The sequence below is a fragment of the Ambystoma mexicanum genome, chromosome 6q, assembly GCF_040938575.1.
Source record: "Ambystoma mexicanum isolate Mex_15411 chromosome 6q, UKY_AmexF1_1, whole genome shotgun sequence".
NCBI classification, from domain to species: Eukaryota; Metazoa; Chordata; class Amphibia; order Caudata; family Ambystomatidae; genus Ambystoma; species Ambystoma mexicanum.
The window spans coordinates 41,900,868-41,926,230 of record NC_090937.1 but is presented as its reverse complement, the minus strand read 5'-3'; the positions used below and the strand labels follow the sequence as shown (position 1 = coordinate 41,926,230).

The 25,363-nt window shown below is 44.1% G+C and overlaps 1 protein-coding gene across 3 annotated transcripts in view; it reads left to right on the top strand.

Moving 5' to 3' along the window:
* The window catches only part of KLHL8 (kelch like family member 8), a 789,397-nt gene extending 777,970 nt beyond the window's left edge, over positions 1-11,427 (top strand). For all 3 annotated transcript variants that reach the window (XM_069630444.1, XM_069630445.1, XM_069630446.1), the window contains one exon: positions 10,845-11,427. In XM_069630444.1, coding sequence (XP_069486545.1) covers positions 10,845-10,968 — 124 coding nt within the window. In that variant the 3' untranslated portion in view covers positions 10,969-11,427. The remainder of the gene's footprint in view (positions 1-10,844) is intronic.
* The last annotated feature ends 13,936 nt before the right edge of the window (positions 11,428-25,363 follow it).

The window sequence follows — 25,363 nt, the reverse complement described above, 5'->3', positions numbered from 1 at the left end:
TGTCCCTCCATTCGGTATAATGGGATTCAAGATTTGAAATTAAATATGCACGCACTAACGCGAGCGCAACATGTAGCATGAAAGGCAGGTGACTTTGAGAGAGAGGAAAAATTAATGCCTGGGTCATAGTATGGTACAATTATTCAACATTTTGGGATACACAAAATTTTAGTAGAGCCGAAATTCGAACAATTATACCATATGTACATTTATTTTAGAAATTTTTGAGTGAAACGGGTGGTGCTGAAGGATGAGTTACCAATGAAATGGTTGCAGTTGCTGCTTCGATGAAGATGGTCTGTTTCAGGGTGACATGTTAACTCTGTGATGGGTATTTTACTGTGTGTCACGGTACCTTCTGTGGTGGACCTTGCAGAAGAACATAATTATTTTTTTTAATTTTATATTCAGCTGTATTAGACAGACAGCATGGCATTACCAAACAGAAATACATATATTGACAGCAAAACATGAGTGGCATCTGTACATTCTCCAGTGTTGGTAACCACCCATCAGCCCACCCTCCCATCTATTGAGTTCCCAATACTGTACTCCGTGCGGGCCTTGTTTATTACCCTGTCGATGGATCCTCCTACCGGGCCAGGTATGCACGGAGTGGGACACAAATGTCTTTTGGCCGCCAGGTCACAGTCACCATAGCTATGAATGTTTCCTCCCACTCACTTGTATACACCAAGTCTTTGAGCCATTCCTCACAAGTAGGGGCAAGCACTGACTTCCAATGGCATAGAATACATTTTTGGACACCATGCAAGCCAAATGAAAACATCTTCTGGTAACCATTGGCCCCTTGCCTACACCCCCCCGCCCCCCCTCTCCATAAATATTTTAATGGGGACATGCCGGGCGGAATTCCCACCACAATCATTCAGAAGCTTGGCCACTTTCCGCCAATATTCCCAAAACATATGGTAGGAATTGGCAAGGGAAAACCCACATTTCTTGCATGCACTGGAATCTTCTGAAGAGAATTTAGCAAGTTTGACAGGGAATAATGTAATTGATTAAGCATCTTAAATTCTAACGGCTGGTATCCAGCATTCATAGACACTTCTTTAGTTAGCTCAATACCTACATCTCGCTCCCATTTCTGGCGGGCCTTGTTCTTGTTTCCCTTCCCCACCTGTATCATGCAGTGCAGCCTGAACACTATGCATCTATTGTGCCCCCCACCCATTCAGGTGATCGCCTCATTGCATTCATGAGTTTCAGGGTCAAGTGTGAAGGACAGCCACAGCCGAGCAGCAGCTTGGATCCAATAGTAGTGCCACAATTTTAGGAAGCCTTCACCCAACCTGGTTCGAAACTCGTCAACTGAAGCAAATCTGCCATTAGGAAACATGTTCCCAATTGTCCAGTGTTCCTCCACACCCGGCGTATTTCCATATCGAACATTGGAGGTATACCTGGATAATTCAAAAGCAGGACCTGCTTGTTGTATGGAACAGTTGTCCCAGCTTCCAATTCTGGCCCATGCATTCACCATTGTGCGCACCGGATCAAAGGCAAAAATCTACGTATCGACCACTGAATATCACTGATTGTAATTTCGTGGGAGCCGCACCTTATCGCTCTAAGGCCACATGAACAGCCTCACCTGCAGAGGTATGCCAGTATCCAGTGAAATGCGCCTGCACCACTAGGTAATACAGTTCAAAATCAGGCACGGCCAGTCGCCCATGCGCATACGGCTCAACCAGTTGTTCCCAACTAATCCTAGCCGCCCTACCTCCCCATTTAAATTCCGATGCCAGTGACCTTAATCTTGTGAAAAACTCCCTTCCTGGCAATATGGGAACATTACAGAAATAGTACAGTACCTTGGGGAGCACCATCATTTTAAGTAACAAGAGAATATGGTTTAATGAGATATGAGACCGCACCTTAGGTTTAGCCCCTGGTAGTTGCAGATATCCTGTGTGTATCAGAATACAGGGATTTCTGTGACCTGGAGACCACTACACACAAATATTTAAGTCCTTCAGGAACCCATTTGAATCCCATTAAATCGGATGGAGCCATCGCAGCTTATGTAAGCGGGAAAAGCTCAGACATTGATCTATTCATTTTACATTCTGAATATGCTGTAAACTCATGGGCAGTATCCATCATGGGGGCAGGTTAACCTCCAGGACCGTGACGTACAGGAGAGTGTCATCTGCATAGAACCAGATGACCTGAAGGACTGCCTGATATATAGATTCCTTCATGCCTGTGTAATGTTCTAATGCACACTGTCAGGGGCTCAATGGTGATAGCAAAAAGCAATGAGGACAATGGACACCCATGCTGAGCACCCATCTCGAACTGAAACTCCTGCGAGATGTTGTACTTAGTTCAAACCCTGGCCACCAACCTTGAATAGAGCAAGCACACACAGTAAAGTACTGCCCAAACCGATAACTTTTTAGGACCTGAAGGAGAAACCTCCACGACACGGAGTCAAAAGCTTTACCAGCATCCAGGGAGGCCGCTGCTTCCCTGGCCTGCTGATTAATCTGGGACATTATACAAAACAGTCACATGAGGTCAGTGCAGTGGACCTACCGGGAATAAACCCAGACCGAATGGAGTGCACGAGATGTGTCATGAAGCAGCCGGGAGGAAAGTACCTTAGCGAATATTTTCGCATCTACATTGATTGGGGATAAAGGCCTATAAGAGCTCAGGTCCACCGATGGTCTATTGGGCTTTAATAGTACAGTAATAATGGCCTCACAGAGGGAGGATGGCAACTCCCCAATGACACTTCCCACACCTGTTACAGTCTAGGCACCAGCGTCTGCCTCAACTCCTTATATAGTTCCAACCCATCCCGTCAGATCCAGGTGCCTTACTTGAAGCTAGCACAGCCATAGCTTCACTCACTTCCTCAATTGTTATTGCACTTACAAGGGATATTCTGTCCTCCTGGATAAGCTCTGGCAGCTTAATAACAGCCAAGTATTCCTCCAAGGTAGTTGCTGTACATGCATCTGAGTTGGAATATAACGTAGCGTAGGTAGTCCTAAAACACCTTGTTGACCCTATCGTTGGTTACAACTACCTCCTCTGATGGCCCGCAGATACTAGTAAGGGCCTGCAATTCTCTCTCCATTCTTTTTTTTTTTTTTTTAAATTTTATTTTTGGCGGCAGAAGGTTACATGGTACAAACAGCAAGGCCTCAAGCATGGGCACACGTTACAAGGTGGAGCAATACATAAAGCATAGTATAATGGTAACAGTAATGTCAGGCATAGGTCACATAAGATTTATACAAGTATATGTTCATATAGTAGGGGTAGTTACGGAAGGAGTGGGGGAGAAGCCGGAGCTGGAGGCGTTCGTGCTTCTACTGTTAAGGTATGAGTTGAATTCCATCCATATATTCTTGGGGCGAGAGGTGGCAGGCCAATGTCCTACCAGCTCTCTAGGATTCCCCATACGCTCTAGCCCTCAGAGGCTTACCCATATATCCAATTTCTTTTTCAGCAAGCTTTTGAATCACCCCCAATAGCGCCCTGTCCCTGGTCAACCAATATTCATTTTCCAGTTGCTTCAAGTGCAGCTCAACCTCACCTAATTCAGCCCTAACCGACTTGAGAGTACCTGCAGAATCAGATATCGATTCACCCCGTATCCAAACCTTAAATGTGTCCCACACCGGGACACTGAGCCCATGCTAATTCCGAAAAAGTCATCAGTCTTATCTTGCAAGGTGGCTAGCAGCCCAGTGTCTAGCAACATGGTTGGGGAAATCCGCCATAGAGGCCGAGCCTGCTGTTGAGTGCAGATCAATGGACAACACAACCGGGGAATAGTAGAATGTCACAGCTTCTTACATTAGGTACCAGAGCAGTGGGAAACAGCCAGTAATCTATTCTGGACATCATGTCATTACAGTGGAGTAGGTATACTGTAGCATTTGGATGAAGGCAGCGCCAGACATCAACCTGTTGCAACTGGTGCATAATCTGGAGAAGCGCCAACGCAGTGGCAGACCCTGCACGGGGGCAAATGGAGGATCTGGCGAGGACATCATTAACGATGGTATTAAAGTCCCTGCCCCAGATGAGGGGGGTATCAATGGCTTGTGCAATTATCTCGAATATATAGTAGCTGAGTCCTCGATTTTAAGGCCATAGGTATTAAGGCCAACTGCATTGTCATATAACTTGCCACATACTAGCACATATCAGCCCATTGGGTCAATCGCACTACTCACAACCTGAAATGGGATTGAGTGATGCACCCGGGTGAGTACGCCACTAGCCTGTGAGGCGTAATTAGTGTAATATCTTTGGCTACCCCATTTCTGGCCAAAGGCCTCATGAATGTTCCCCAAATCATGCGTTTCTTGTAGCAGATGCACCTTTAGCTGATGTCTAGCAATATAGGCCAAAATCTTCCTTGCTTTAATTGGGTTGTTCACCCCCTTCACATTCCACACAAAAATGTGCCTGGCTCCCCCCTCCCGTCATTATTAAGACCAGCCATGTTCACGCCCATCACCACCTCCCTGCAATCCCAGCACCCAATGTTGCCACATCATAGCCGTTCTGTCTATCAAACTTTTAACTGTAACACCCCAACCCCCACACCACTCCCGCACAGTCGACCCCCAACCAGACAATGTCACCCCATATTGCACCTTCAAGGAAAACTGTGCAAGCAGCAACCCAGCTCAACAGACGAGGAGTGCCCGAAATAGAATTGGTGCACATTCATACGCCTTTAAACAATGTACGAAACAAGGCTGCAATAAACACTGCAGTAAAAGGTGCATGCAATGCAACTCATCATGTCAGTAGAAGCCAGGGACATATAGCGACTGAGGAACAACTCTCCCCCCGACCCCTCCACCAGAACAATCCCCAATAGAGGACTAATGCACAGTCAGGTATTGTTTGGGATCTTTCTCCCCGGGAGGCGGATAGGCACTTCAGTGTACTGCATTGCGTCCCCTGAGGTCTCATAGAAATGTGCCTTGCCAACATGTAAAATACAGAGTCTTAACAGGAAATGACTGGCATACTGGACCTGCCCTTCCCGCAGCAACTGTTTGATCGGGTCGTATGATCGTCTGGCCGCCTGGATCCCAGCTGAGAATTCGGGATACCCATGAATAGTACTGCACTCAAATTGGAGCAAGCCCCTTTCTCTGGACAAACGCAATATGTGATCCCTGTCACGATAATTTAACAGCAGCGCTATGATTGAGCACAGCGGGGCACCAGGCATGGGAGCAGGTACCAGGGCACAGTGTACGCGTTCCACCAGGAAGTGTGCTAAAAATTAACTTCCGTAAAGAGACTTCAGGAGACCCGCCACAAATTGCTCTACAGGCCCCTTCACTGCCGCCTCTGGCACTCCCACTATGCGTATATTATTTCGACTAGAGCGCGATTTGTGGTCTTCGCACCTCGCTCTTACTCTGGTTAGCTCTTTCGTGACCCCATTCAGTAACTGATCGTGCGATATAGGAATGTATCTTCAAGTCACCCAATTATTATTTCGGTATCAGAGTTACGCCCACTTTCTTTATCGATCCCGCCCTCTAGGGAGCTAATCTTAACTACTATATTGTCCAACTTGGTGTTAACATATGCAAATCCAGACTGCATTGCAGCCATCAAGGGCTCCATCCCGAAAGGTGCAACCGTCTCGCCCACTGATGCAGTCTCTGTGGCCGGGGCAGTACTCAGTGTTGTTCCAGGAATACTGCCTAAGGAATCCATCAGGGCTGGGTTTCTTGGCTGCCCCCTTTGTCATTCCCTGTACCTGCAATGTCTCGGTAGGTGTGCCTGTCTCCAGTAAGGCCCCAGCCGTGGGGGCTTCACAAATATTAGCAGGAGGAGGTGGTCTGGGCCCGCACTCCACCCCACTCAACAAGACCAGGCACCCTCTAATCCACCCAACACATAGGACCACCTAGCAAGTGCTGCAGCAGACTAATATGGGCTCCAATGACCGAGTACTAGAATGGGGCTCTTCACCCTCTCTCTGTACATAAGCAGCTTTGAGCACAAAAATGAGTGGGGTAAGCAGTCCAATGTAGTCACTGCCTCCTAGCCTGCAATGACTGCGCCTCAAAGTAAGGTGCATTAAATGTCAGGGATTCCCAGCGTGGACTGCCGCAGACCTGGGTCTCCAGGATGAGCTACAGCTCACCAGCGCTGCCCCAGCCTCGCTCCACACCACCTGCAATGCTCAGTCAGCTGGTGGCCACAAGGTTCCCTGGCATGCTATCCCCTACCACTGATGACTGATATATTACTGGGCCTTCCAATCAGTTTAAGTAGCTGCCCGTTCTGCAGTGCACCACCGGGGCCCACCTTACAATATCCTAAATCACCCAGGCACAGCAGCCCCAATGCCAGGGGTACACTATCTGGCCTTGCGCCGAGTCCGCCATGGCGCAGCACGTCTCCTGCCTCCAACCAGCAGGCCGGCGCCGAGCCAGGAGTCCCGAGTGATATAGGCCACCGACAATCTCCTCCAGCAAGGTCCAAACTTGGATCTTCGAAGCAGGGCCTGCTGTAGCTTCAGCAGCCGGTCCAGGTGCACACCACCGCCTTCATCAGTGTTCCCCACTACCAGATTGCAAAAAAACTCGGACAGAATGCACGATTTTCCAACAGGATTTCTACCGAGCAGGAGCCTCACGATCAAGCAGCCATGTCAGTTGCCGCTGAGCAGCACCCACCACCCAACATCATTCTTATGGGAGCACCTCTACGGCATCTTTGGCCCTATCTGACCATAGTCCTGAATGAATTCTTGAAAGGCTTGTGAGCTCACCTAGGAGAAATTGAGCTTCAGTCACTTACGGAGGCTCGGAAACACACTTTGATGGAACTGCAGTCAATTTTTCTGGCACTGGACGCTTTCCCTACCTCTGTATGAGGTATGTGCCCTGATTAAAACTGTGGCCATGAACTGCTTGTATGAGCAGGGTGGAGTGGAATCACTCCCTATGCGCAGGAAAGCAACTTTGGATCTGGGATTAGGGGAACATGTCTGTCTGGTGCCCTCCCTGCAAGAACATAGAATGTGGTGGCAGTTGGCTTGAGAGGGCCAAAATAAGTCTCTTACTAGAGGGAGCACTGCCATGATGTTAGTTCTGGGGAAGTTATTTTCTCTCTTGTGGTCTGCTCACATGGACTTCGCCTCCAGTGTCAACAGGAAGTGAGTTGTTGTGCACCACTCTACTTCCCACATGGGGAGCTCAGGGGATGCATTGATTAAGTGGAATCAAACTCCTCTGTATATTCCCACCAATCCCTGTCATTCTTCTGGGTCTCGGGAGACTGCAGAAGTTGACTTCAACCTCTGACTGAGCTTGGAGGATGTTGTACCCAGATGTTCTGGAAATTCGTTATTTCCCCATTGGCACCTTTCTGTCAAGGGTGGAGTTGTTCTAGGCAACCTCCACTTACGCCTCTCCAGCCTCAGCCTTCATGCTTTTCTGCTGAAAGTCTGAGGTATAGGGAGTTGGAACTGTCTAACCGCATCCTTAGACTGTGCCTTTCTGCCAGAAGATACGCCACTAACTTTATCCATGCCTGTAGGTGACCAACATTTCTTTTGTGCTGGTAGCGGGGGTCTGACCCTTGCCCTCTGCCCAACCTCTTCTGTCCTGGGTTTTCTGATTTGCTTGGCCCATTAAGCCATTTACTTTGGCACTGTGCAGGGATACTCAGCAGCTATTTGAGGACCCCTCAAGAGGATGTGAAAAAGGAGGAACATTAATGCATATTTTGTGGGGTTGCCCCAAATGGCGAAACATCTGGTTAGAAAGATTATTAATGGTATTAGTCTCCTGTACCCCAGACTACCCTTGGTACATGGTTTGGGGGGGCAGCAAATGCCTGCTTTTACCCACACCATTCCAAATATGTATTCAGTAACTCATTTGCTGTTGGCTGCCAAATTGGTCAGCAGGTCTTTGTGGCGATCTACTGTCATTCAAACTGTTATCTATTTGTTTTCCTAAAGTCTGGCACATGATCTATATGGAGAAATTGATGGCTGCAGATCACAGTACAGGTCGATTTCAAAGGCGATCAGACTAGATCTCTGTAGCCTTAGAAGAAATGTGCCCAATGAGATTGTGAGTGTTTAATTTGTTGGTTTTAAATAATATATTATAACTTGGTGCTGCTGTGGACTCTAGGTTTTGCCAGTCAAATTCTAAAATTGTATAGCTCTAACCTGAGGGAGAGATCATAACTTAAATTTAATACAAGGATTTATAATTTTAAAACCACGTTCTCTGACAAGATCCTGGACTGCAAATCGCCATTCTTAATCTGCTGGAACATGCACACATCCACAGCAACTTTATCTACATACCACCACCGTACAACCCTTCTTTGGGGGACAAAATATTTGATGCAGTTGGTAATCTTTCTGTAAACGCCACCTAATCATACTGAAAGACATCCATGTCTGCCTTGAAAAGAAAGACAACCCAGCTACAAAGTTACTCTACTAAACCTCTGTGCGCTACACCTCAAGCAACTAGTTAAAGGACTCACCCACAAAACTAGCCATTCGGTTTACCATGGGTAGATCACCCATCCACCCTGTCCCCAGTCTTCCCTGGGTCACAAGCGCTCTTACCCATTCAAGGCATCCCCATTGTTAATCAGACCATGGATTAGAGGCCAAATTGGACATCCTCCTGGAAAAACTCTAATCCTCATAATGCCCCACACAAGCAAATTCCAGCAAAGAACACTGAACAACCAACTCGATGATATCCAAAACTGGATAAACAGCACCCTGGATAGCACAGTGCCCAAAGGCGCTTCAAACCCTCACAAAATGAAAGTTATCAAATGGTTTACTCCCAAGTTTAATCGCACCAAAAAAGAAAAACGAAAGCTCTAAAAAACAAAAAAACTACCATTGTGTGTGTCGCATATGTATAATGCTCTATTGCTTCCCAGCTAGGTTTGCACTTTATAACTCGATACATACCTTAATATATACCTTCCTATAAACAAGTTGGTCTACAATTGGCAGCTCCCACTCTAGATTGGAAACTAAACTATCCTAGTAAAAGAAGCCCATTATTCACATTCCAGAAGCAAGTCTTGAAAAGTATCCAAGCATTACAATAACATTTAACATGGCTCCATCACTTACACAGGAACTCTGCAGCTACTACAATTGCAGCACACTTAAAAATTCCACAAATGTCAGACCGCCTTGATAAGAGCCCCAATCGTACCATATCAAATGAGGGAAGCTTTGCCGAGGCAGCCTCTTACCCTGGCAGTTTTTTGTCCATTCACCACCCAGGATTCCTCTACATGGTCCACTCCACCCAATCCAGTAGATTCTCTGGAAAATCCTTGATCCATCCCCCAACACCTACAAAGCGATCATTAAGCAACCCAGACCATAACCTGCCTTTCTAGCTCTGCTGAATACCTTAATTGAGCTACTGGACCTTAACTACTCTGCCCGTCTTCAACTGCAAAGGGGACCTGCGCATTGTTGTTGGGGTCATTTGTGAATTTGTAAACTAACGCCCCATATCTCGGCACATGCCTTGCACACATGGATGCTTGGTTGACTGCAAACAAGCTTGACATCACACCAATGAATACGGAACTTATAAAGGTGTTATAGGTGTTGCTTCTTCCAAATGATGCACCATGCCCTACTTGACCTTCACACACAGGACCATGACAGTTGTTGAACTTGTACTATCTATACCACAATACAGCAAACACTTTTACTGTGAACCCCTGGAATATCTTTTGAATATATTGCAAAGAGTTCAAAATGCGGCAGCCAGATCGCTCCGAAGGCTGAAAAGATACAAACTCATCATCCAAGCAGTCTGGACACTGCACTGGCTTTCAATCAAATAATTCACTTAAAAAGCCCTATTCATCGCAACCATTCCTTCCATGGCAGGGGCTCTTTATCCATCACAATGAAATATACACACTACCTACCATCGAGAACACTTTGATCCAGCAATGATGCACTAGTAACTGTGCCACTTTTCAACCGAAATGTGGTGGATGATCTTTGTTTTTCCTCCTTCCAAACAAACTTTGAAACTATGTCCAAACACCTGTGCACTATTGTCCACTTGACCTTCAGGAAACAACTAAAAACATTGCTGTTTAATGAACACTAGACCGAGACCAGCACAAAACTCTACTAAATTGACACCAGCAGGAGGTCAACACCTCAACCAACCAATCCCTGCCTGCAGGTATATCCCAAAGGATATCACTTGACCATACTAGGGACCCACGCACACCATGCGATCTATAAATACTAAAGGTTCATCTAGGTCAGATGCCACATCTTAATTGGTCCTAATTACATGATGCATTTTTACCTTAAAGGAGGCAGTGAAAATAATGGAGCTCCCTCCACTGGTACTGCTCTTCTGGTACCCCTCATGCGAACATATTTGTGGAAGTGGGGGAGGCGAGGGGGAGGCTTCTGTGCGTTAGTTTTTTCCTATTTTTTTTTTTTTTTTAGAAATGTTTGTACTCTTTTTATTTTTTTTGTGTTGGGGTTATTTGCCTGTTCTAGGCAGTAAAATTGGTTGCTGCTCTTATCTGTAACGCTTTTGGAGTATAAATACGAGATTCCCAATTGTTGAGTGAAGGTATGTTATTTTTACAGTTCGCAATTGGTATACATATTTAGGTGCTTGAATGAATATAATGCACAGTGGGAGATGGAAATATAGCAGGTATGTATTTTGTAAAGGGGCCCAATGCGTTTTTCATATTTTTGCTGTGCAAAGTAAATGTTTCTAATATGTTCTCCTTCCTAATTTTGATCCATCTCCCTCTCCTCCTAGGTGGGAGCTAGTGGGCTCTGTATCACATTGCAGGGCTGGAGCTGGAGTTGCTGTGTGTTCCTGCCTGTGTAGCCAAGTACGAGATGTTGGACAGGGATCCAGTAACGTGGTTGACTGCATGTGATCACTTGACCTTGTTTGCACTTACAAGAAATGGAGTCCCTGTTTCTGAAGACCTTTCAGCACAAGGATTTGTTTTTATAAAGGAACTTGGTGGAACTATATGATAAACGGACCATTTTACAAAGTGTTTTATGTATGGTGCTAATCTGTTCAACTGTGACAGCGGTGGAAGCAATTTTTGGTGACAGCGGGGGAAGCAATTTTAGTTATTTATCTGGTTAAGACCAATATCTAAAGAATTCTCTCGATCAATCCTGTTCATAAACATTTACTTCTAAATCAGTGAGAAACGTGCCAAAAGAGCTGTTTTAAATCTGCATATACTTGATAAGTCCTATTTTTGTATGTTTAATATACATTTGTATCTGTATAGAGAGGAATATATTTATTATTGGTATTTCTAGTTTTTTTTCTCGAGTTGTGTTCATTGAGCTTTTTCAATAAAAATGTGTATCTGCAATCGACTAGTTTACTTTGGAGCCATCCTTTTCCCCAACCATCTTGCAGGGACTAGAAAAGACAAAAATATGTTTTTAAAAATTAAAACACATAAGAATCGACATACCATTTTCCACGTTGGCAAACAGCCAAATCTTTTTGGTCAATCTCCTTTAAAAGTTCTTACGCAGGTATATATTTCTGCATTAGTGTTAAAAACAAACCCCACACAGAATTCTGTCTTCTTTCACTCTCCATTTGCTTTTGTTCATGCCATTTTTCTTCTCCAGAGTATCGTTATGTGGATGTAGCAAACCTGATGTGGCAAAGTGGCAGAGGAAACCTCCATTCCAAGAAATGCTTCTTTATTGTCCAAAATATTTTGATCTGAGTTTAAAAAAAAAATGTTTGAGATGCCTCTATGCCCTGGGCACAACACCTAGAAACAGACCCGCTCACAATAAGTTAGTACTTCTGTAATACACATTTTCTGCAGAAACTATTCCATCCACCTCTTTCCGATTTCACCAGAGCACCTGGAGACCTTGCGAATGATGGCCATTAGCATGTTTCCCATAATGGTACATTTAAAAATATGAAGACCACAGCTAATTTTGACAGATCAGGCAATGTTTTGTACCACCTGTGTAGCAACTCTGGTACTAGTGTACCCGGTAAAGGATAACAAAATAAAACACTTACATTTGTGTCCCCAAACCCATTAGCATGAAATGTACCACCAGCCAAGTGTTTTTATGGGAGGGGGACTATCTGCTTTTAGCCGAAGGATACCATAGTGCCCTCCAGTCTTAAATATTTGCTTAAGTCTTTGTCTCCGGTGTTGCAACTGATTAATATGCAGCGGTTTGGACAAAAGGAGAAATGCACTACTTTAGCCACAAGTATCTCAAACGCTTGATGTGAGGGTCCCACTTAATCTCTTATTGATATTTCTTATGTTCACCGTACACAATAACGCAGCTCTGGCATTGTGTTGAGTCCACAAAGTGAGAGTTCAGAGAACTCTTGTGTGAAGGGGTAGAAGGCTCCACAGTTCCAGGGACTTGAAATGCATCATATGATGCAATTTGAAACTTATAATGTCAATATACTGTCTTTAAAATGCATCAGCAACCATAGTTTCACTTTAACGTTTAACACTGTGTTGGGGGATTTGGCATGCTTGTGAATTGTCCAACCTGATAGTCCTCCAGCTACTGCAAACTAGGATTTCCCAAACAAAAGCCTCACGCTCTCACACCATTCAGCCTTATCAGAATGGGCCTTGCTCATGGAAGCTTTGGCATCAGTAATATGGGAGCTAGTGGGTGTCCCAAGGTGGAAAAACTGAGGTGTCAACAAGGAGACCTCCACATTTTAAGGTTCCTGGAAGCAGGGCCACAACCTTGAAGCAATGTGCTAGTCGTGTGCATACTACGAAGCGGCAATGGAATCTGGAACTATAAAAGGTTTTACCATGCAAGAAACAATGCTTTGCTCCTCCCGAGCTCTACAGTGTCTCTCTCACATGAAATCCCTGACTTGGCGGATCAGCAACACCTGCTCAGCCATGTAGTTGTCCTGCTCCACAGCCTCTTGAAGCCACTTGTTCCCTTCTTTATTTATTGGGTTTTTATCATGCACCTATACACAATGTATTTCAAGGCTTCTTCCTAAGCTGCTCCTTCCTGGCAGCCACTTGGAGCAGTTACCCTCCTGCATTTAGCTCTCCTGCTTCAACAGTATTTGCTGCCCTTTTCTCCTGGTTTGGACTTCACATCGATCCCTTATTCCAATCAAGCTACTTCATACTAATGGCACATGCAGTGGCAGGCTCGCAAGAAAAACCATCACATGGTGGTTCCTCCTTATTTCTAAACTGGACGAGAGTCAAAGTCCACCGCAATCATATGGCTGACGATATAATGGCTAACCTTGCAGAGGAAATTACTGACCCATTGGGAAATATTTGGCGTCAGTTGAAACAAATGTTAAACGTGTACATATAATAAAGGCAACCAGTGCAGACATTACAAACCCACAACTGGGGGTGGCGGCAGCACCCATTATGGAGGTTAGTGTTTTCTCCCTTGCCGGATCATTTTATAGTTTCTCTAAGACTTTACGTGTACGAGTCCTTATCCAATGTAAGATATATTCCACATACAGAACTGGGGGATCATTGTCATGCATCAGGCTGAAGTGACCTTTGAGCTAAGTTTAATGACCGGAGAAGCAGCACCTCTTATTTGGCACAGACCAGCCCTTTTTTGAACCACTTCCACCATTTCAAAAAGTAGTTTAAAAATGGTTGGTGAAAGACAATCCGTAAAAGACACAGAAGCAGACTCGTTCGATGTCCATAAAAGGGCTCTGGATTTGAAGACCTATATCACCCAATTATTTTGCATATTGAGGGTACCTCTTGCATTGAACCAGCATTTATTGCCCACTATTAAAGAGGTTTTAGAGAAGACTTAGTCCATATGTTGCCATAAGAGAGACTGATGTGGATCGGATTTTAAAAATCCCATTTGGCAATAAAATAACCCCCTCAACTCCCGATTCACTGAGTACCACAGAGCAAATCAGTTGTAACCCCCAGAACCAAATGCATCTTGTGGACATGCCAGAGAGACACATTAACTCCTCAGAAGAGGTGGCCCCAACTCTGAATTAAAAGCCTTTAGTTATATTGCCATTAGGCTGCAAGTTGACAATGTCTTTGAATTCTAATGTTGATCACTGTATTCTGAATTTGCGTTTGATAAGTTCAACCTTTTGTGATCAATTCCTGGAAGCTGACATTTCTGCAAACGGCTATTGCAAGTATCCAGAATTTCGATATGTTTCAAGATTTTTTTTTATGAAAAGAAAGCAAAATGGTTACCCTTTCACAGGAAATGAAATGCTTGGTTGATCTACAGCCTGGAGTCGCTTTCTCCATGGAAATCTGACACACTATTTGGGAAGAAAACCCTGGAGATGTACATAAATGAAAGCCTAAGGAAGGGATTCATTCTCTCCCCATAACATCTGGCTGGTTCTTCTCCATATGTGTGCGTTCATTTTTATTTTATTGTCAAATTATGAGGGAGGTACTTTTGGAATTGTGATGCTGACTCCATCAGAATCCAATATCTTGTCCCACGCATACTTCCATGTGTCCAGTTTAAGAACAGCACAACAGAATTCAAGGAGTGCCTGTGAGCTAATCTGAATAAGGGAAGCAGATGATGGGAAGACCGCCTTCAAACACAACTTGGACGTTTTGAATACATGGTCATGCCGTTCAGGGTATGTAATGCACCTGTCGCATTTCAGAGGTTAGTTATTGACCTGTTCTTTAATCATAATGGTGGCTTCATGATCACCTGATCAACCCACCCCATCTGCTTTGCTAGAAATGCTCTACTTGGACCATGACAACACAGATCATATGCTACGTTGCATAAGTGACCATTTCACAGCACTTAAGCTCAATTCCTGGGGGTTGTATACCATTTATTCTAATGTAGTATAAATGTATCCCAAGAAAAATGCCATTCCGAAATGGCGGGTTCTTATGACAGCAAGGCAGTCCAAAAATTAATCAAACCTGCCTACTTCAATTGAAGTTTCTTACGTGGATTGTGTTAACACAGCCATCCCACTGCATTTGGAGGAATAAACTATTCTTGTGATGTCAAAGCTGTTTATGGTATTTCTGAAATTAAAAAAAACCTTCATTAAGATGTCCGTGTTACAGTGACCAGATCCAGGATACATGTGTAGGTCGAAAGTAGATGTGTCAGGAATCCCCCTTGCTAAGTACTATCGCCACAAAATTGAATACCCAGGAAATATTACCCATTATGTTCTTTTCCCATAAACGAAGACCTTCAGAAGTCTGTTAAACCATTATGGAAATGAGTGGAGACCCCATTTAGAAGGCACCTTTTCTATCATCTGTCACAGTGACTGGGATACAAAAAAGCACATCAAGACCAAATATAACGACTAGCAAAAGGGCTTCTTAGAGATATGTTTACAGAAGTAGGCCAAACAAAAGGAAAACAGGGGAAACGTCAAATAGTTGTTAGAATTGTTCTTCTCTCCCGAGTCTTGGAGACTCCCAAAATGTGTCCTTCCTGAACGTTTCAAGGTCCTTGGCCTTTTCAGCCATGTTTTGCCCAATAATTTTTGTTTGTTTGTTTGCAACTTTTGGGGGCCCTGATTGCCTTACTGTCCAGTTATGGACTTTCAGCTGGCAGTGGCGCCAACAGACTGGCCAGCAAAGGGCAGTTTCTTTATTTTTTTATTTTTACTTTATTTAACATGCTTGGCTTTACAACCGGGAATAACGAGCATTACATGAATACTCCACTAGCATCAACAGCATAAGATGGGGCATTGTGGCCACGCATAGCCCAAACATAAGAACTCAAACATTTCAGCATGAAGGTAAACTGCAATCAAAATGTACAGGCTTAGTGACATGGTCAGTGGTCTGGGGATGGCGGATTGTCCCTTTCATCCCCATCCTCTGCAGTCCGAGAATGCAGATAGGATCGAAAAGGGACCCAAATATATATATATTTTTTTAATTGCGTTTGGTTTACAAAATATAAACCTTTACAAAGAAGAACACAAAATTCCTTTTTTTACAAAAAGGAAGAAATTCAAAAATAGTTAAAAACAATTAAAACCCCAATTTTAACACAAAATATACATCCAAACTAAGATTGTACCATTCCTATCTTTAAACGTAGATCATTTGCAAACATTCATAAAAAAATTATCTCCTCAAACAAGTTTTCCTTTTTACATTTGTTACGATTGTAGATGTTATTTGGCTGCAGGCAAGTTACAGATTTCGGCCAAGAATTTCACGACAGCCAATTTCAATGCATTGAGTTTACCATACAGCATATTCCACCAGAGATCTTCAATATCTACTCTAGACGAATCGTGAACAAATTTACCAAAGATTGCAAGTCTTTGGATTACCAATGCCTGACAGTTTAATAGCAGATGCTTCGATGTTTCAGAGTCGTCTTTACTATGGCAGAAACGGCAAGAAATTCTCTGTGTGGTGCCTGAACGGATTTCTAAAAATTCCCCTGTCAGCAGGACATTGAAGCAGAAGCTTATATAAGCAGCCCTCCTTTTAGGGTCAGGGAATTTAACTAAATATGATTCTGGTATACCCATTTTTTCCCCATCATAAATGATCTGCTTATAGATCCTGGAGGACTTAACCCGTTCCATGGACTGCATCCAATCCAAGGATTGAAGTTTTTCCTTAACTCTCAATGGGTTAATGATCACCCAGCAATGCATATAGGGTGTTTTCTTTGGCGATGATTAAGTTCTGATAAAGGTTTAGCCTTTCCAGCTTGATTTTGTTGTCTAGTGACAGAATGCCTAGCTCGAAGCGGATAGCTGACATAGGAACTCCCTTTGGAAGACAATAGTCTACAGTGGATTCCAGTTTGGCGGCTAATTGATGTGTCGGAAATGGTAAGATTTCAAAACCATATAACAGTTTAGGTAAGACTTTAAGAGTGTAATACTTAATTACCGGGGTCACTGAAAACTTGCAGTATTTAGTGGCAACCTTTTGAATTTGATAAAACAGTTTATCTGCTTTGTCAAGATAGTAGTTCAAATACATTTGGACAGTGGAGCCACTGAAGATAGGGAAGCCCAGATAACACTGTGATCTGACTTTTAGCAGAGGGTATCCCTCTATCTTCCATCTAAAAATGGGGAGTTTTTTCCGATTAGTTAGTGTAATTACAACAGATTTTTTCTCATTAATAAACAGGCCATTATTATCCACATATTTTGAAAACGCCAGCAGTTTCTGCTGGAGACCTACCGGAGTAGAATCAATCAGAAGTATATCATCTGCATAAGCTGTCCAAGATATTTCCCCCCCTTCAATCCTTGGTATAACGAGTGAAGCTGCTGTTATAGGTCCATCCACATCTCTTATGTATAGATTAAAAAGAGTGGGTCCAAACGCACCCCTGTCGCAAGCCGTTGTGTGTTTGTATAAGCCGTGACAGATCCCCTGAAAGGTTTAGTCGAATTTGAATAGAGGAGTCTTCATGTAAGTTGATGAGTATAGTCAGGAGTCCAGAAGGAATACCCATTGACGCCAACTTGGACCACAATCTGACCTGATCCACCTTCTCAAACGCAAGTGAGAGATCAATTGAGGCCAAGTATATGGGGGTGGCGACTTTCTTACACGCCTTTTCCAAAAAAAGAGTGAAAATGAAGCCCCCTATTTCGGTACCCATCCCTTTTCTGAAACCAAATTGCTGTATACAAAGTATCCTGTTTTCAACTATCCATTCCTCAATTTTCAGAAGGAGTATTCCTACAAATACTTTTGAGTCCGCATCCATAATAGATATCGGGTGGTAGTTATATGGGCAACTTCTGTCCCCTTTTTTATATATCGGGACTATATAGGAAATCCTCCAAGAGGGAGGAATGGTGCGTGTCAGTATGATATCTGAGAATAATATATAAAGAGCCTTAGCCCACAATTCAGGGTTTCTCTTAAGAGTGCTATTGGTAAGCCAGTTTGGGCCTGCAGCTCGAGAGGTATTGGATGCCTTAATCTGTTTTTCTATGGCTTCGACATCAAAGTTGCATAGCCTAGAAACAACTAAAATGGGAATCTGGCAATTTGTCATATTAAACTTTCCTTCATACAAGGTGGATCAATGAGAGACCCAGACATCCTCTTGTATGCACACAGTTTGTTGCATAACCTGTGTTTTTTCTAACGAGTTTATTAACGTCCAGAAATGGCGTGCGGATGACTACCTTAGCGCCGTTAGCATCGCTGTGTTGTCTTTCTCCAACATACACATCCTATGGCTTTTTAACCAGTTTTTTTTGCTTGTTTAATAGACCTAATTGCATTCAACTTTATATCCTGTTGGTTGGATTTTTGGATTGCTCTGATTTGTCGTTTAGTATCATTTTGTTTCCGCCCTTACCACAGGATCGTAAATATGAACGTGACGGGGACTTGTATTTCCAGTTTTTTTGGGGGGTTTTATCGAACTGTCAATTAGACATTTAACATATTCACCAAAGAAAGGTACCGAAAATAGTATTTGCCTTGTAGAAAGCGTCGTACATTGGTGTTCATAGAGAAAGATGGCATTTAATTCCCCTATGTTACCATCATGCAATCTAATCCTATTCCCCCTGCACGACGCTATCTTTGAAGTGGGGAGGGAGTCCAAGATCTGTTTATCATAGTTCCAATACATTTTGGCCACCAAAGTTCGATGATCACTTGAGTAAGATTCACCCACAGAGAAGTCAACACAGCAGGCTGCAAGTCGATCTGATAGAAACATATGATCTATTGCTGATTTTTGTCTGCCATTCGGCCATGTATGTTCATTTACTGAGGCTTCAAATACAGGGTTCATGTGAGTGAGTCCCCAGGAAAGGAAAAGTTTGGACCAGATGTGCCCCTGCATGCTTTTACGCAAAGTGCAAATAGGAGCTCCATCGATTGGTCCCGAAATTGCCATAGATCTAATGGAAATAGAACCCATCCTCTTAGGCATTCCCACACCATGTTTGATTTCGGAATTGAGATCACCCAATATAATAATGTCAAGGCCTCTAAATTTGAGCAACATGTTCAAAAGGCAAGTGTTAATAGATGGCAGAAATGTTCCCATTGCAATCTTTAGCGGATTATAGTAAATATTCATTACTAACAGAAGATTTAAACAATTTGAATTCCTATATTCCAGTATAGTCACCAAGATACCGCTTACAATATTTAGAGATTCCAATATACCCGTTCCATTTGCTATTTTCACTGCTGTTAATAGACTGCCAGAAGGTCTACCACGGAGACCCGTTGTGGCATGTTGATATCTACATTCGAAACCGTCCAGGTGAAGCGGAACTCTCTGTCAGGATTAGTCAGGCGAGTACAAAGGCAGCGAATATGGCAAGGGAAATGTGCACTAAATCACACAGTGAATAGCTTCGAATTAAACTACGTGCACACAGGAACAACGACTCATGTATGCTAGAACCCAGGAGTGCAAATAGAGTGTCACAACAAAACCAATATATGAAAAGGGATGTGGGGTAAGCACCTGACCGCGAGGAAAGTCGGCAAGCGCCTTACCCCCAATTGCTGTTACAGGTACTGACAGCGCTAAACCCACGTGGAGGGCAAGCAATGACAGGATCTGTGAACTAACACTCTTGATGGTATTAAATAAGGGAACTAAAGAACTGTACTCACGGCGACGTGATAAACCTCTTGAATGTCAGCTAGCCCACGAATCCTGAAGATGAAACTGGGACCCAGAAAGGCTAGAACAGCAATGGGAGGAAAACTAAATACCTAAGTTGGGATAGTGATTACAAATTAGTGAGGAAAACATAAGCATTCACACAGGAGCTAGCTACAACCGCACACCACACCTAATAATCAAATGGGAAATAAATGCAGAAGTGCAATGGAAAACATGGAATGGATCCCAATAGAAAGTAAGGATCAGGAGCAGGGAAAAACGAAATAACCAATGCAAACTTCTCCCTACCCCTCCAAGGAAAAGACAGGAAGCTAATCTAAGAGGAAGGCTAAGGCATACGGGCTTACAGCAGCAAAGGACAGAGTCAAAGAAATAAAGAACACAAACTGGGCTGCATCTAAAAAGGGAAAGCACTGAGATATGCTGCCTGCAAACAGAGGAAGACAAAAAGGGAATCAAGGGAGCAGAAATCAATTAGCGCATGAATCCGAGATTCAGGGCGGAGGAACAAGAAAACAGGAACTAGGAACAAGGTATAAAGGCAAGGAACAAGGGACTAGTCACAACAGGAACACGGCAAACGATGACCAGCGCTGGACTGAAGTAAGACTGAGGCTTTTAAAGCTGCTTAACGAGCACACGCCTCAGGTGTGCTGATTGCTGCACCTGCAGCCACAGCTGTTACCTATCCTCCACCCAACCTTGTCCTGCAAGGGTGGAGGTGGAGCAGTGGGCCAGGCATTCTGGGAAGCATAGTCATTTGGTTAAAGAAGCATGCTGGCTGCCAAAAACCTGGAATGGATCCGGAAGGGAAGTAGCTTGGAAAATAGGGATTTAGCGCTCCCAATTCATCACAGCACTGTAGCATAAGGTTCGGAGGAAAGGTCCAGTAGGGAATAAACCCCAAATCATGCCCCCAAGTGGTGGGAACGGGAGCGAAGGGAGCGAGTCGTGACACTCTCAACCAGGTTTCTTGGATGCAAATTACATCCATAAATTTGAATTTGGTACATACCTCATTTGAGGTCAAAAAAGTTGAGTGGCCCCTTGAGTTCCAGGAAAGAATTTGCCAGCACTGCGTAAGGTCTATACCACTAAAGTTTCTTTTGCATGGTCTGGATTTGGGAAATAGATTCTCGCAGAGATAATGCTAACCATCTCCAATCTTGGTCATCACCACCTCTTGTCGGAATATTAATGTCTCTATTCGTACGCCTCTCCTCCTGCGTTGGTGGCGCAGTGAGTTTCTGATCTTTGGTATCCCCATCGCTGTCCCAACCATAACTAAAGATAAGGATATCATACCCCATTTTGTTGAAATGGTCCGTCTCCTGGGTTATGAGGTCAAAGATGTTTTGAGACCTTGGGTCTATTCTCACATGATCCAACCTCGAGGGGTGAATAAAGTCCACTAAACAGAGATCTGCTGATGAAATTAGTCTCGATTATGGGATTTCGTTAAACAACGAGAGGACACAGGCCCTATTTAGGGACTGTGGACCACCAATGTCACATAGATTGTATAACAAAATGCTCGGATAGTCTGGAAGTACAGGTTGCCGCCAGATCATATTACGCAAATCACTATCTTTAATATGAGTTGGTGGGATTGGCTGCTGTACAGGAGTAGCATCCCCATCTTGATAATGCTTTGTTTGACTATTTCTGGAGTTAAAAGATTGTTCAAATAAGTTCCCTCAGACCCTTTGTGAATTTTCCCCCCTATGAGTGTGGTATTTCACAGACTGCTTGTCTTGCATGTTAGTAATAGAGGAGGCCTCCTCGTGGTCCTGATGGAAGTTGCTGTTTCCCTCCTCTTGACATTCCCTTAGATCGTGATTTCTAAGCTTGGAGGCATCTGGTAACAGATCCAATAGGATTTTCTTAATAATCGTTGGTAAGTCACTATTATCTTTCCTCAGGACTTCTATTGGTTGTTGTGGACCAGTTTTTAACCCCAATGATACTTGCTCCATGTCCTCACTTTTCTTTGCGTTAGCTGACTCCATTTCTGAGTTTAAAGCATTAACCGTCAGAAGTCAAGAGATCACATCCCTTGTTGGTACGGGATACGAGTTACAGGCCCTTGGTTGAGAGGTAAAGCCCAATCTTGTAGATTCCGAAGATGTCATTGGGGCTTCCTCTTTCTGACTTAGTCTCCTGCGGTAAGATTTGACTTGAGGTGCATTTTTCCAATACTGTGTAAAAGCTCGATAATTGGAGCTGTTTTACTTCTTTGTTGTCCTCCCCCTTCGAACTAGGTAGCCAAAATTTGTTTTGTGGCCCAGATATTATATTTCCACCTGTTACACTCTTCCTCTCCCCCTGTTCTGTCTTTATATTTTTTGTTTTTTGTGTCTTATTGTTTTTTTTATTATCCGAGACAGGAGTGGGAGGGTTTAGGGCAGGGCTACCATTATGTACCTGCAAAGCCATTCGGCTTTCTTCGTTAAGCTGTATCAAGTCAAACAGTGCCACCTCACTTGTCAGAACTTTGCATTCTTAAGTTTTTATTTGTACCTTGTCCGGAAATTGGTTCTTTTTTAGCTGCCTTTTTTTTGCTTTCATAGCCAATCGTTTTTGGCGTCTTGAAAGAGAATAGCCCTCACAATCTTGCATTGATATGTCTTCTGTGTTTTGAGAACCCACAAGTGAGTTATTTGCATCTTTGGACTTTTCCAGAAGATCTATTAAGACTGATGGGCTATCGGGACGGTCAAGAGGGGATTTTAGTGTCACCACGTACTTTTCACCCTCCCCGCCAGTTGTTTTAAGGGAAGAAGACTGAATCAGCGTAGATACTCCCTGTTCTACTTTATTCATTTTTTGATAAAGTTATTTCACTGCTGTAAGAATTTGTTTTTCCCCCCTTCATCACATGTTTTTAGGCTGTTATTTGAGAGAGCAAAATCAGTCATTGTTGATTTAGTTGCTGTTTTTACTGCTATAGTTTAGGGAGACACAAGTCTGGGAACTCTGGGATTTGGCTGTTGCATGCAGTGGTAGGGTAGATTTCCCCACTCCTGGGATGTCGATACCAATTTTACCCATTAAGAAGCCTTCCACCCGATTGAGTTTAGCTTGTGAGTCTAATACAACCCGTTTCAGATCTCTAATTTCCCAGTGAGTCAGCTCATGTTCCTTATCCAGGAGATTCAATATCCTAGAAATTACTGGCAAGGATTCCTCAAAGTGGTCGTCATTCCCCACAATTGGTGAACTAGTCAAAGAGCCCCTAGGGGGAGGTGAATGATTTCTGGGCTCAGAAGTCAAGATTTCATTTTGCACCCTTGCGCCCGTCTCATCCTCTTTCGTAAGCAAATCCATATTTTCCTCCAAAGGCCATTTTAGCCCCCTGTCCTCAGAGAAAATTGATGCTGAGGGAAGAGGGAATTTCACATTTGTAGAGAACATTCTATGTGGAGTTATGGTCTGTGTTCGGGGAAGGGTATTATAAAGATGAACCTTGTCAACACCATTACGTGCTGCATTGACGGGGGTGGATGGTCCTCTTGAGAGCATTACCAGTTTGCTCAATTCTAATTTCACTGTTTGTGACATCATTGATACATCCAATTTTGTATCTTCCGACTCCTCCAACTGCTCCACAGACCGTTGTTCAGGCAAAGTCTCTCGAATGCTCAAGAAACTTGTCTGATTAGGAACCTGTGAGTCAAACGATACGCCCACCGGAGTAAATTTGTCATACTCGTCCTCTGACTCATTTCCCCTGTCCCTTGCATGTACCTGTACGGTTATTATCTGATTATTTACTAACACGTTCCCCAGATGGTCACTGTCTGTCACCACCTCCCGTCCCCCATCCATAAAGCTCTTTTTGTTCGTTTGTATCACATCCTATCTCCCCCTCAGTATTTTCTTTGGCTGTATCATTTCCATTATTAGATGCCATGGAGCAATGGTCCTCATTTGAGGGAGCAGTATTTGGGGTTTTTGTAATTGGGGTCGGGAGACAAATTTTCCCATTTCTTAATATTGTGGCCATGTCAAAAAAGTTTCAGACACTATTTTCCCATTAACCGACACCTCATCCTCCACAATGCCGCCCAAAACCCACACTTCTGAGTTCCGGCAGTAACTATAACATTGGCAGGGCAGGGAACAAACACAGAGATGGGGGTTTCTATTAGTGCAGTTAGTGGGAGACACCAATAAAAAAGGAAAAAAATAAAAATATCAGTAAGGAAGTCGTAAATTGCTGTATTTACCCGATTTGTTTAGCCCAATCACCGTTCCTTACCCGCCCGCCGGAGCGACCAAAACAGCACACTTAGCGCTCGTGGATAGCCGTATGCAGCCCTTTCACAATTGCACTTCCTTAATCAGTATACCATATATCAATAACAATATTGGCAATGATTAGTCGATCATATCATCACTAAACCAGCAACAATCAATACAAGATTGAAAGAAGTACAGAAGAAGGAGCGAGGAGAGATTGCAATCGGGTCCCTGCTGTCGGTGTCCTTATTGCAGGGCCTGCCCCCAAGCAAACAAACAGGGCCGGAGATTTCCGCCCAGTGAAACTCAAACCACCCTATAATCTATGTCCGGGCACCCGGCGACCCGCGAACAGTAAACGGTACTTGTCAGTACTTTGCGCGGCGCGGGTGCGCCGGGATATGAGATTATATAGCACCTAGGAAGGCGTCACTTGGTGCATGGGGCGGAGCCTCCCTCGAGACAGTAGATCCTGAGAGAAAAGAAAAAATGGAGAGGAGGTATTTAGGCGCACTATTGGCTAAGAGCCCACTAATACCAGGAAATGGGGCACACCACTTCAATGGGGTCTAGCAGTGCAGCAATGTGGGCACACAGTCTCAGTGGGCACACCATTTCAATGGGGGTCTAGCAATGCACAATACGGGCAAACAGTCACCTCCTATTTCCGGTTTCCACCGCCAGGCAGACAAGGTGTCGCTGGTAAAGACGTCCTCCAGGCGCAGAAAAAAAAAGCCTTGCACAAATGCTGCACAAGGTCCGCTCCAGTCCTGCTCTTGTACGGCAGCACAATTCACAGTTCCAACGGCGCTCCTGCAACAAGTTTGCAGCAAACAGTACTTGACCCAAATATTCCTAGGCTTACTCGTGGCCGGTTGCGTAGAGGACCAACGTTCCTCTACATCAGAGGCCCAGGTGACAGCCTGAAGCCATTGGTCAAAGGTGGGGGCCACAGGGCGCAACCACAGTAACAATATACAGCGAGTTGCGAGCAGCATACGGAGACCAGCCAGCTTCCTATGGCTGCGGCGGGGGAACTCGTGAAATAAACCGGGCATTGCGGTTGGTGTAATAGTGCAGCCCAGCATCAGAGACAAAGCCTTGCAGACCCCCTCCCAGAAGGCAGCCATTTTTGGACAGGCCCACAGCATGTGAATATAACCAGCATTGTCTGTGCTGCATCTAGGGCGATCTCCTGACATATGATGCAACCTGGCCGGGGTGTAGTGGGATCTGTGCAATACTTTCAATTGAATCAGCCTAAATCTGGAACTAAAGGAGACTTCCTGAGTGCGGGTGCAAATTGATTCCCATATCTCCCCAGTCAAGTGTATACCTAAATCCCGGCTCCAAGCACTCCAGAGCTTGTCCAGTGGTCGACCTGCCCTGTGCTGAAGGAGACTGTACAGCCTGGCCTCC